We start from the raw sequence: 12984 nt of genomic DNA, 5'->3' as shown, positions 1-12984 counted from the left end.
GCCAAGTGGGGAGTGTGGGGAAAGGGCCCCGGGCACTCCCCTTCCTCACGGGCAGGGCTGAGGACAGGTGGCCTGCGAACCAGAAGCATCCAGCAGGGCATGTGGGCCTGGCTTTCTCTGGGTACCTCCCTGGCCACCTGCCCATTCCTGGGACTCCAGCAGAGCCGAGTCACAGCTCCCTTATGGACTCAACCCTTCTCTGCCCCACTTTACAGATGAGGAAACTGAGGCCCAGAGAGGAGGCAGGGCAAGGCCAAGGCCCCAGCATCCTGAGTTCTGGCACTGTGCAAACCATGTACCTGAATTCTCTCCTTTGATCCCAGCAGCCAGCCTCTCAGGGCTGTGATCCCAATTTTATAAACAAGGAGCTGGGGGCACACAGTCTCCACTGGAGTGTCAGAGGCAGGATTTGAACCTAAGCACCTTGCCCCAGAGCCCACCTGCCGCCTCGTCCCTGTCCCCGTGTTCTGCTTTGCACACTGAACCGGCACCAACCAAGGGCAGGGCTTAGGGCAAAGTGCACCAGGCAGCATCTGCCTTCAAGGTCACGCTGTCGAGTGGACGTGGTAAGTCTGACCCTGGGCTGGGACCTCCTCCAATGAGGGGAGACACAGCCACGAGCAAGTCTGTCCACGCCCTGGCCCCAAGCCCTCAGTGGCTCCCTGTTCCCTCCTCAACACTCTCAGGTGACATTCAAGGCCCTTCAGGGTCTGGCCCTGGCACCCCTGCAGCTTCCTCTCCCTGACCTCCGTGGCCCAGGATCCTGGACCGGCTCAGCCATAGGGCAGGAGGGGCAGTGCTTTGAGGACTGGCTCGAGCCAGGCGGCCTGCCTTCCAATTCCAGCCCACAACTCACCAGCTGTACGGCCTTGGGCGCTTTGCTTAGACATTGTGCCTCCGTTTCCTCATCTGCAACACGAGGACAATGGCACCTACCTCATGCAGATGCTGTGAGGATTAAAGGAATTAATCTCTGTGAAGCACATGGGACAGAGCTTACCTCATACTAAGTGTTCAATCTATGACGCATTATTCTCTAATCTTGCCATGCTCTTAGCTTTGGGCCTTTGCACATTGTTCCCTCTGCCTGGAACAGTCTCACTCCCACTTGTTCCCCACCCTCCACTCCCAACTGTTCCTCCCTTTACTATTTAACACCTAGTTTTCAATCACGCCTGGCTGCCCCCTCCAGGAAGCCCTCCTGGCCCCTTATCCCATGTCCCATCACACCTGCACGATCACTGCTTACCACACTGCATTATAATTGTCTGCTTACTGGATGGTTCCTCCCACTTCTCTGTAAACTGAGTCAGGACCCTGAACCGGGTACTTTTTACTCTAGCACAGCACCTGCTTAACACAGAGGAGGTGGACAACAAACAATTACTGACCGATGACACAGAGGAAGGAGTGATGAATTCTGATCAGATCGGAGTAGAAGTCCCCACGTATGATGGCTGTGGGCCATGGAGCTGAAGAAGGAATTAGGGGTGGGGAGAGGTGGAAGGGCCTTTAAGCAAAGGCCAGGAGCCTGGAAGGACATAGTCAGGGGCAGTACAATGCTGGCCTGGCTCGGGAATGGCAGCTGCCATCTACCGAGCACGTCGGATAAACCAGGCTGCATTCCAGGTGTTCCATGGGGACTGGCTCACTTAATCCTCCAGCACCTCTAGGAGGCAAGCAGTTTTCCAACACCCTTTTACTGATAAGAAAAGCAGCACAGAGAGGGTAAGTAACTCACCTAAAGTCAGCTAGCTAGTGAAAAGTAGCCACAAGTTGAATTTGGGATGCCCCTAAGCCCTTCAGGAGCTATTAATAGTAACAAGACTGGACCCCGCCGTCGAGAAGCTGGCAGTAGACCCAGCGGCCCTGGCCTGCTCACTCCAAGGTCATGGCAAAGTCTGGCATTCACTGTCATGCAGGGTCCCCAACCTGTCCACCTGGGCAGAAGAACCCAGAGTCTGCAGAAAGCCCTCCCAGGGTCCCCAGCCGAATCCCCACAGCACCTGACACCCTGCCAACAGGGCTCCTGCCAGCCACCAGGTTTCTGGGTGAGGGTGGGTAACAAATTCCACCCTTGCAAACGGGGTGTCTTCAGTTACCATTAACCGTCAGGGCCTCCTCGCCACTCTCTTGGCCCTACAGTTTTCATTAGTCAAGGGCAACAGACCTTTAACCACGGAAGCTCATTAGCAGCTTTCGGAGCTGCTGGCTTATAGGAGTGGCCACCATCCCTGAACCGAGGTGGTGGTGCCTGAAGGAGGTGAGCCTAAAGGTGGTGAGCCTAAAGGTGCCACCCCATTCTGCTGGCCCCACACACCATCCACCACCTACTGGGTGCAAAGGGCTACCTGGCCTAATGTAAGGGCGGCTCACTCACCGAGCACCTGCTGGGCACCAGGCACTGCTGCCCTCCTTCTGACAGGAAGGGCAGGAAGGAGGAAGTGTCTGGCATAAGGTCACACAGCTACGGAGTGGCCCAGGTAGTCTGACTCTGGAGTCTGCAGCCTGCGTCACTATGATGTAAGTCATTATTCTAAAATAAGTGAAGTACCTTGACGTTTTTCAAATATTCCTTCAGTTTGCAGTAACATCATAAAAATATTTTCCCATTTTCCAAATTACAGAAAACTTTCCACATTATAAAAACTTTTCCTAACTCTAACACAAAGCCTTACCTGCCCTCGGATGCACAGCAATCCATCCTAGAAAGCACTCTGGCGTCTCTGCAGAAGTGGATGGTGGGAACTCTGTGAACAGGCCCGGCACTCAAGCAGTTAAGGAAATGACAATTTCAACAGATCTCTGCAAAGCTCCTTTATTGATGGCCCAGCAGGTGTTTCTTCCATTAAAACACAGAATATTAATGGAGCCCTCGATTTACATTCTAAGCGAGATTTACACAATGGTTTTGTTATGCAGCAGCCTTTGCCCCCAAGTATTTATTCTGCTAAATATTTCCCAGCTGGTTGGTTCCAGACCTCCCCAAGGAATGAGCAATCATAATACAGCCTGTACCTGCTTGGACCTGTTATTTTGCCAGCATCCCCATTTCATCAATTAACGGCAAGAGGTAACATTGGCAAGTTAGGAAGGAAAGAGTAAGGTATGCAGTTCGAATATTTCTGTCTCTCCCTAAGGAGGTGGAGCCATCCCACAGGCGTTACTTACTTCTTGCTGATGGCATTCCCCAGGAAGGTAAAAGCACCATATCGAGAACAGAAGATCCGAGTCTGGAGATCAAGTTACCAGCAGAACCAGAGCTCCGATGGGCGTACTTCCTAAGCCGTCTGGCATGAAGGAGGTGATTCCTGAGAGCACACTAAGGTTAAGCGCTTCATATAAGCAGGCTCAGCGACCCCCGGACAAGAATGGGAGGTGGTGCCATTGCCACGTGTGCATCTTAGAGATGAAGAATCTGAGACACACAAAGGGCAAGTAATTTGTCTAAGGTCACATCCCTGGTAAGTGGTGGATCTAGGATTATGTCTCTTCACGGTTCTGATCCTCCACCAAATCACAGTGGCCTCGGCTTCTAGAAGAAACATTGGCTTAGCAGCTGGGACACCTTGGCTGCAGTTCAGCTTGACCTTGGGCAAATCACTGTACTCTCCGTATTTGTCTATTTATTGCAAAAAAGAGGATGGGTACCTGCTTCACACCTATAAGGCTTTGTAGCTCAAAGGCTGATCCAGCCAGACATCTCAACGCAACAAGATCGACGGGAGGTGGCCCGATTTAGGGGACATGGCACCTGGCCTGCAGTCAGGTCTTTTGCTAATCAGATGGTATGCGGCAGGTTAATTCCCACTCCAGGCCTGCTTCCCACGTGTGAAAGGAGGGCTGGACAGGCGGGCTCCGAGTTCTCCTCTGATCTAAGTTCCACGATTCCACAACGTCCTCAATCATTCTATAACTCACACATTTACGAAGAGTTTAAAATTAATTGGTTCTCTATTCCTGGAATCTGGCTTTTTAAAGTGCTTACATTAGGCTAGCCTTCCAAAAGTAAGGAAGCTTATGGAGCACAAATTTAAAATAAAAAAAAAACAACTTAAAGCAGTCATCCACACAAACTCTAATTTCTCACCTTCTTTAGGCTAATTTGATGAGACAGACAAACTAACTCAGTTTTATTTACTGCAATCACTTTTGCCCAGGCAGGGGCCGTGCCGTGCAGTGGGAAGGGCACAGGTTTTGGTCAACAGTTGGATTCCAGCTCTGACACCTATGGCTGTGCATCCTTGGGTAAGTTGCTTCAACGGAGCTTCAGGTTTCCTCAGATGTAACATGAGAATAGGCGCACCTACCTTGCGGTTTTAAGGTCTGAAAACGGTACGTAAAAGTGCCTCACGGCACAGTGGCACAGGGCAGTCCTCAACAGATGATGGCGAGACCATTACAAGCAGAGAGCTCATATCCGTCTGATAATGTACAACCGAAATTACCCAGAGAAACGCTCAGCTACAAAGTGGCCTCAGAGAAGGCGCTCCCTGTCCACCGGGAGCTCTCGATCCACTCTGTGCGTTAGGATCCCCCAGGGAGCTTCACCATGCCCAACGCCCAGGCCACAGCCCAGAGCACAACCTCTGGTGGGACCCAGGGGATTCCAATGTGCAGCCAAGGGTACGACCCCCTGCTTTACAATCTCACCTTCTTGGGTCGGCCCTCAGAATCCACATCTCCTGGCCTGGATGCTGGGCCGAGAGCTCCAATGGCAGGCCTGGAGCCACTAAGGCCTGGTCACGCACATTCACTTGGTAACCTCATGTGTGAGCGTGGGGGTGAGGGTCCTCTAGCACTAACAGGCTGCTGGGAAGCTGGCAGGTGGAACAAGTGGCCAAGACGAGAACTGCAGTGGGCTAGGAACCAGCCAGGACCCTGGCCTCAGGGAGCTGACCACCAACTACAAGAGGCTGGTCGCTAACGGTGAGTGGTGTGCACCCAGCAAGGATGCTGTCAGTGCTGGACCGAAGTGCTGGGGCAGAGGGAAAACCACTTCCAGGGGCCACCAGCATGTCTTCAGCAGGCACCGGCCTTGAGCTTGGCCTTGACAGATTCCTGTTAGATTCAGGCGTGCTGAGACACTGAGCGGGTGAGCTGGTAAGCAGGAGCAACGAAAGCGGGTGGCACTGCCGGGGCAGCTCGGGTCTGCTCCATTTTCCAGAGAATTCAGGCAAAGACCTTAATATGCACCCCTGTTGTGGCTCCAGGATCCAGCTCTGCCCCTGGGACAAGGTCACAGTGGCACGTGAAGCCTGCTATCCCTGATATTTGTGAGAAGAAATGGTTTAAAACATTTTTCTAGCCACCCAATTTTTTTTTTTTGAGTGTAGAAACCGAAGAAAAAAGTCTCAAGGTGGGAAGCTGCCGCACTGCTGAAATGGCAGCTGGCACCATGTTACAAACAGACGTGCAAGGCTCACCTCGTAGGCCGACTCTGCTCAATCCACACACCACAGTCTCAGTGCTCGGCTGCCTCAACAGAGCCAGGTCTCCAGAGGTGTTTCTGGGCCATTAGCTAATTATACTAACCTTCTGTGTAGCTTAGGCTCCGGAGGAGCAGAGGAACCAGGTCTGCCGGCCATGCACCTCTTGTGGAACCCGCCAGTGACAGCCATTAAACTTTATAGATCTAGTTCCATTTTCCCACATCACAGATGGGGAAACTGAGGCCCCCGCAGGGGCGGGACATGACCAAGTGAAGGAGGGCTGGTGGGCCTGCTCTCCAGACCGAATGCAGCAAGAGGCGCATGGCTGGATAGCCAGAGCCGGAGGGCCTCGGCCATCAGCCAGGACTCAACTGAGACGAGAAAGGCAACTTGCCTAAGGGCATGATGAGAACTCGGCTCTTTCTTGCCTCTCTGCCTCCTAAAAGCAGCTTCCACAATGGAATATAAACATAAATATAACACGGTCTCAACTTCCCTGGGCCGCCGCATTTCTGGGGAGACCAGCCTGGGAAAGGAGTGCAGGAAGAGACGGTGTTGGAATGGACGGCACGGCTGTGAGACAGGCCCGGGTTCAGACAACCTGCACTTGGCTCAGTAATCCCACGACCCCTTCTTTGGTGAGGAAGACCACCTCTCCAGTGTTCTGGCACCAAACCTCATAATGTGCAGGGGCCTCCAGGGCCCTCTTGCCAGCGATGATCACGAAGGGGTAGCCAAACTTGTTGGCGTCTTTCAGTCTGTTTCCAATGGTCAGATGGGTCCTGTCATCCAGCAGGACCTCCCCGCGAAGCTGCGGCACCACCTCTGTGATGTGGTCGTATAGGTGCCCCGCGAGCTCTGCGGCCACCTCCTCCTTACTGCCCTTCTTGGGGGGGATGAGGCAGACTTGGTAAGGGGCCAGGAGGCCGGGCCAGCGAAGGCAGTCTTCTGTAGAGAGAACTTCAATGGCAGCAGCCAAGATCCGGGTCACACCCAAGCCATAGCACCCCATTTCAGCCAGGGATGGCTTGCCGTGGACGTTGGTAAACTGGGCATTGAAAACGGAAGAGTACTTGGTGCCCAGGTAAAACGTGTGCCCCACCTCAATGCCTTTGGTTTCCGTCAGCGGTCCCTGGCAAGCAGGGCAGTTTGTCTGTGACAAGTCTAGTGTCTCCACGTTGGCCGAGAAGCTGCAGCTGGGGCAGACTGCAAACTGGTCCTCTCCAACATCCGCTGGCAGCTGGAACTCGTGCGACGTCGTGCCCCCGATGCTGCCCACGCCGGCCTGGACTTTGACACACGGCAGCCCCAGCCTGGCAAACAGGCTGCTGTAGGCATCACACACCAGGCCGTAGGTCTGCCGGGCGGCCTCTGGGGAGGAGTCGAAGGTGTACATGTCCTTCATGTAGAACTCTCGTCCGCGGAGAAGACCAAAGCGGGGCCTGGGCTCATCCCGAAACTTCCTCGTCACCTGGTACAGCAGGAAGGGAAGCTGCTTGTAGGACAGTGTCTTCTGGGAGGCGACCAGGGCTGTAACGGCTTCCTCGTGAGTTGGTCCTAAGCAGTATTCCTTGCCGTGTCTGTCCCTAAGTCTCAGCAGCTCCTTGCCCATCAAGTCCCAGCGGTTGGTGGCTCGCCAGAGCTCTGCCGGGCTGAGGCTAGGCATGCTGACCTTCTGGCCCCCGATGGCCCGCATCTCCTGGTCTATCACTCGCACAAGCTTCTCCAGAGCACGGACAGTGTACGGCAGGAGGTGGTAACAGCCGGGGCTTGCTGGGTGGATGAGGCCCACCTGCAGCATGAGCCGCTGGCTCTTACAGGTCAGGTCGCCAGATCCACCCTCCAGGGAGGGCACCTGGTCTTCTCGAAGGTTCTGTGGCTGGAACATGCGGGAGAGCACCAAGCGCTTCCCTCTCCCTGGGGCACAGTGGTGAAACCTGCAGGGAATGGACCCAGAGAGCTGGCGGCTGCAGGCGGCCAGTGCTCTGCATCTTGTCAGCAGCCCTTCCATGACACCCTGGCACAGGGACACGCTGGTGCCTGGAGAGAAATGAGTCGTGCGGAAATAAGTGTTAACTGTGTTCCGAAACCATGAGGCAGCCAGCTTGGTCTGGTCTCCAACAAGCTTCTAAGACAGCCCCTGGTTTTGCAGACGCAAATCCTCTCATTTCTAATATCCTAGCAGATCAAAGGATTACTTCTCTTAGCTCTTACTGCCATTAAAAAACAAATCACTATTTCCCCATTTATACAAACATAACAGCGCACTGCGGGGGACGCTGCACATGGTGACTGCTCAGACTCTGGAACCGGGCAGCCAGGATTCCAGGTGGGCTTCCTGCTGACTGACCCCGTGGAGCTCAGCACGTGTGCTTGGTTTCTTCATCCGCACGATGGTAACACCACAGGACCTCCTTTGTAGGTTTATTGTAGGAAGTTAGAAGAGTTATAAAAAGTTATTAGAATAGTACCTGGCCCATTCTATGAGCTCAATCAATGTTCGCTATTGTTATAGAAAACTGGAAAAAACAGAAACAAAAAAGAAAAGGAAAACAGGGGCTGGCCCCACTGCCTAGTGGTTAAGTTTGGCATGCTCCGTTTTGGCAGCCCGGGTTCATGGGTTTGGATCCTGGGCACAGACCTGCACCATTCATCAGTCAAGCTGTGGAGGCATCCCACATACATACAAAACAGAAAAAGGTTGGCACACATGTTAGCTCGGGGCGAATCTTCCTCAAGCAAAAAGAGGAATATTGGCAACAGATGTTAGCTCAGGGCAAATCTCCTTCAGCAAAAAAAAAAAAAAAAAAGAGAGAGAAGGAAGAAAGAAAAGAAAAGGAAATCAACTATAATTCCTTGGCTGGAGACAACCGCTGCTGTCTCTTTGGCCAGCCCTGTCCTTTGCCCACATCCCGCCTTAAATGTCCTGCGCCTCTTCCCTCCTCACAGCACACGCTCCCTGGTCAGGCCCCGTGCTGATGACTTGGAATCAACATCTCCAGTCTGTACGTGTCTCTCGAGCTTCAGACCTGCCTCTGCAGCTGCCTCCTGGAGAACACACTGCACGGAATTCCAACTCGGCACCCCAGGAGGAACTCAGCATCTTCCCTGCAAACCCGCTCCCCCTCTGGGGCTGGGATCCCTCGGCAAGGGACTGCCAGCCACCCTTGGCCCAAAGCAGAAACCCGGCTTCACCCACTCTGCCCACATTCACAACCCTCTGGGCCCTGTCTGTCATTCCCGCTTCATGTGCTGTTCATTCTGTCCCCTCTCCCCCCTCCACAGCTTCCGCCCGGCTCCAGGCCACCAGCACACTCACCTGGGCTATTCCAACAGCCTCCTCACTAGGCTCCCAGCTTCCATCCCTATCCTCCTCCAATCCATTCTCCACGCTGCAGCCACAGGGGACACTTCCAAAACTTGCACAGTAACAGTTTTTCTTGCCTAAAGTCCTCTAACAGCTTCCTGCTACCCTTAGAATCAGGTCTAAGTTTTTCTCCTTCACGGTGCACACCACCTCAGGTGAGCTGGCTGCCAGCCCCCCTGGTCCTGTCTCACCAATCGCCCTCCTGTGTGCCACACTCACTCTTAAACACGCTGTCCCTTTTGCGTACCAACATCAGTTCCTCCCCAGGCCTCAGGATTACCATCCCGTCCTCTAGAATGGCTTCCTTGTCCCACTTCCATCCCCTGAGACCAGCTTCTCCTGCAGCAGCCCGCTGAGGCCCTATCAAACACCAGTCGCTCTTTGGAGTCACTGCCCACATGGCGGCCTGTCTTCCCCAGGCAGTCAGCTTGGTGCAGGCCAGGACCACATGTAACCCGCTCTCCACTCAGCACATGGCAGGGGCCTGCCAGGCACTGTCTAGTGAATGAGCACGTGTGTTTCTCTACGATTTTATTAAAGTCACACATTCCTGAGGGCAGTACAGCATTCCACTGATGGACTGACTATATCAAAAACGATTCTTCTACTACCAGAGAATAGTCAGTTTTCTCTTACACATAATCTATAATGAACAGAAGGCTTTTTTCCTGTCTTTTTCTGTTTTTTTGGTTATATATTTGGGAGAGATTTTCAGGAATGGAATTACCGAGTCAAAGGGTATGAACTCTTTCAAGGTTCTTGACTTATATTGCCAAATTTAGTGAGCGCCTCTACTCTTCTGCAAAGCTCCCCCGCAGCAGCCGAGAGCGGGTTACTGACTCCTCCCAGCTCTGGGAAGCTGGGCTCCCCCAGGTGGTGACTCCAGCTCTCTGCAGCCTCAAGTCCTCCAGCTGGGCCCCTCCAACCTCACGTGGCTGCATCCATTACCCCCTGCACTGTACAAATATTATCATTTCCCACGTGGCCTACGACCTGAAAAAGCTTGGCAGGCACTGCCACAGGGCCCTAGTGTGACTGCACAGAAAAGTACAGTCCTGGAGGCCAGGCACATGTGGTTCACACCTGGCTCCATCACTTGAGGTCCCTCCTCAGGCCAGTGGCCCAAGCCTGAAACTCCTTCATCCTTGACTCCCCCTAATGCAAATGACTCTGTCTCCAAGATTTCTCTCAAGCCCACCCTCTCCTTTCTGGCCTTTACTGCCTCAACCTTGGGTTGGTCCCTAAGTACTGCCTGCCACATTACAGTAGCCCAGGGGTTCTGAAATTTAAGCGAGCACCTGAATCACCTGGAGGGCTTGTTAAAACACTGATTGTGGGGCCTCACTCCCAGAGTTTGATTCAGTAGGTGTGGAGCGTGGGCAAAGAACTTGTATTTCTAACAAGTTCCCAGCTGATGCCAATGCTGCTGGTCCACACAGGGCCCACACTGGGAAAACCACTGTGGGAGCTAACTGTTTACTCTGATTTAGACTGTAAAGTCCAGGTGGGCAGTAACTATGTCTCTTATTCCAGGTTATATCCACAGCATCCATCATGGTGCCTGGACACAGTGGACACTCAATAAATGTCTGTCAATGAATGACCTGAATGACTCTTGACCCCTGTCTGTCCAGTCTTCATATTACAATTAAAAAGATAGTTGAATCAATTGCTCCCCTGCTTATAACCCATTAATGGCTCCTCATCATAATTCTCTCAAAATGGTACTAAAGCCTCTTCATATTTTGATCCCAACACACCTCTTCCAGCTTCTTATCCTACCACTCCCAGAATGTGCCCCAAATTGCTCATCATTCCCAGAATAGGCCACATTCCCCACAGGAACTCCAATTCACCACTCAGGGCTCACGTACTGCAAGAAGCTGCCTCCAACCCCTGACAGAGATGGTCACTTCCTTCTCTGTGCTCCCCCTGCACACACCCCTTTATAGTTTACTGCACTGGGGACTAATTTTCAAAAATGTTTTTGAGAAACTGCTGCGGCCAGACATTGGGAGTGAAGGATGTCTGATGTCGTGTTCCTCCATAAAGCTAGGAGTTCATGAGGTTTCCTATATTTTTAGATTCCAGGGCCCAGCACAATGTCTAATATTGAGGCTATTATTAGTAACGTTTGTTGATCAAATATATTAGGAAAGAAAGAGCAAAGTGGAGGGGTGCAATGGGATAACTATCCGGATAATTCAAATAAGAGCCTTAGGCCCTCTGCCCCAATTCCCAATGTGTGCCCGTCCCCAGACCCGTCAGTTTACACACTAGAGAATAAGTACTATTATCTCAGTTGTTCCAGGTTATTGAGACAACACCTTGAAAGCAATACAGTAACTAACGTGTCCTGCACCTCAGGCTCTGGCAAAGAGCCTCTGAGTCACCCAATCATTCAATAAATTTTTACAGAGCACCCACTCTCCTTCCAGCACAGGCCCTTTTCAAGGTTCTGACTCACAACGGCCGCAAACCAATCAGGAGAGCTGAGCCTGCAGTGCTCACAACATGCCTGGTACAGTAAGTCGACAAGTGTTTGCGATTATCATCATCATCATGCCCAACTTACAGAAGAGGGAGGCTCAGAGACATGGGGGCACTTGACACAAACGACACAGCAGGGATGAACGCAGGGCCACACCTGCAAGGCAAGGGCCCCGCCTCCAATTCCCACGAAGTTTCCATCAAGGGCCGTGCTGCATAAAACAGCTGTGCAACCCCAGACCTGGTTCTGAGAACTGGCTCCGCCTTCACTGGGTGGGCGACCCTGGTCAAATATTTGACTCCTCTTTCCCGACCTCAGTTTTCCCACACGTAAAATGGGAAGGTGGGCTCAGTCACCAGGTGATCCCTGAAGGCCTTTCCAGGGCTGGCCCTTCCAGGAACACCGTGACACTCACAACGACCCGAGGTAGACAAGGCAGTCCTCCCTCGTTTTACCACGGACGAAACTGTTAGCCAAGAGTTTCTGCGACTGTGACCCCGCCCCGATCCAAGGACAGGATGCACGTGGGAAAGCGGAAGCCAAGGTCCTAGGTCTCCGCGCCCAGAGGCCAGCCCTCTCCTCACTCCCCGTCCCCAGCCCGTCCCTCCGCCCTCGCCGTCACCCACGCTCACCAGGCGCAGTCCCCGCAGCACCAGCCCAAGAGACCCCCCGGACCGCCGCGCCAGGCCAGCGCGCCTGCGCCAGGGCCGAGCCCGCCCCCTGCCCTTCTCGCCAATCACAAGGCCGCGCTCGCGGGGGCCGGCCCCGCCCCGCTCCAGCCGCACGCGAGAGGCTTTCCGGAAGCTAGGCGGAAGAGAGGGAGCCCGCTCCCCGCAGGACTGTAGATTGGCCTGGGCGGCGACGAGGAGAGCGCCGTTCCGGAAGTGCCCTCTAGGATTCGCGGAGGTGTAACTCTATGGTCAAAGCCGAGGTTCTCAGCCTGGCGTTACCCGGGCTGCCAGAGCCCGCCCCACTCTCTGCAGGCGCGCGGCGGGAGATGTGTAACCATGGCAACAGTGGGCAATGCAGTGTCCAATCTACCATATTTTACAGGGTTTCGATTTTAATGACTTTAAATAGTTGGAAAAAGGCACCTATATTACAAAGCCTAAGACAGTCTTTAAGATACTAAAGCAAACTTTGATTCACAAATTTTTTTTGGAGGGGGGGAAGATTAGCCCTGAGCTAACTGCTGCCAATCTTCTTCTTTTTGCTGAGGAAGACTGGCCCTGAGCTAACATCTGTGCCCATCTTCCTCTACTTTATATGTGGGACGCCTACCTCAGCATGATGTGCCAAGCGGTGCCATGTCCGCACCCAGGATCCGAACCGGCGAACCCTGGGCTACGAAAGCAGAATGTGCACACTTAACCGCTGCGCCACCAGCCCAGCCCCACAAAATATTTTTTGAACAGTAGCCATGTACCAGTCACTGTTGTAAAAACTGGGAACAGTGAACAAAACAAACGAAATTCTCTGCTTTCAATGTAGCTTGCATTCTAGTGAGAGGAGACAGTGAATAAACCAATACAGTGAAACTTAAGGGGTGGGGGCAAAGAACCCAGTAATCAGGATAGGTAGTATTTTAATGATGCAATTAAGTTTTTAAAAAATGCAAAAAAAATACGCGATGAACAAAATGTCAACGTTTTGAATAAAAACGGTATCCATCAGTTAGATGGTGTTAAACACTA

At 52.9% G+C, this 12984-nt stretch overlaps 1 protein-coding gene across 3 annotated transcripts; it reads right to left on the bottom strand.

Annotated features, from left to right (window-relative positions):
• Window positions 1-2802: 2802 nt before the first annotated feature.
• PARS2 (prolyl-tRNA synthetase 2, mitochondrial) lies at window positions 2803-11989 on the bottom strand. 3 transcript variants are annotated; one of them, XM_046660933.1, is made up of 2 exons: window positions 11923-11989; window positions 2803-7472 (listed from the first exon to the last, which is right to left on the bottom strand). In XM_046660933.1, exon 2 carries the CDS (start codon window positions 7441-7443, stop codon window positions 6025-6027), a length of 1419 nt encoding a protein of 472 aa, XP_046516889.1. In that variant the 5' UTR covers window positions 7444-7472; window positions 11923-11989; the 3' UTR covers window positions 2803-6024. The 3 variants fall into 3 exon arrangements, with proteins under 3 accessions (XP_046516889.1, XP_046516890.1, XP_046516891.1); XM_046660934.1 differs by having other exon boundaries at window positions 2803-7846; window positions 11923-11938; XM_046660935.1 differs by lacking the exon at window positions 11923-11989 and adding an exon at window positions 11375-11790.
• Window positions 11990-12984: the final 995 nt, after the last annotated feature.

The sequence above is a fragment of the Equus quagga genome, chromosome 5, assembly GCF_021613505.1.
Source record: "Equus quagga isolate Etosha38 chromosome 5, UCLA_HA_Equagga_1.0, whole genome shotgun sequence".
NCBI lineage: Eukaryota > Metazoa > Chordata > Mammalia > Perissodactyla > Equidae > Equus > Equus quagga.
This window is presented reverse-complemented; position numbering and strand designations above follow the sequence as displayed.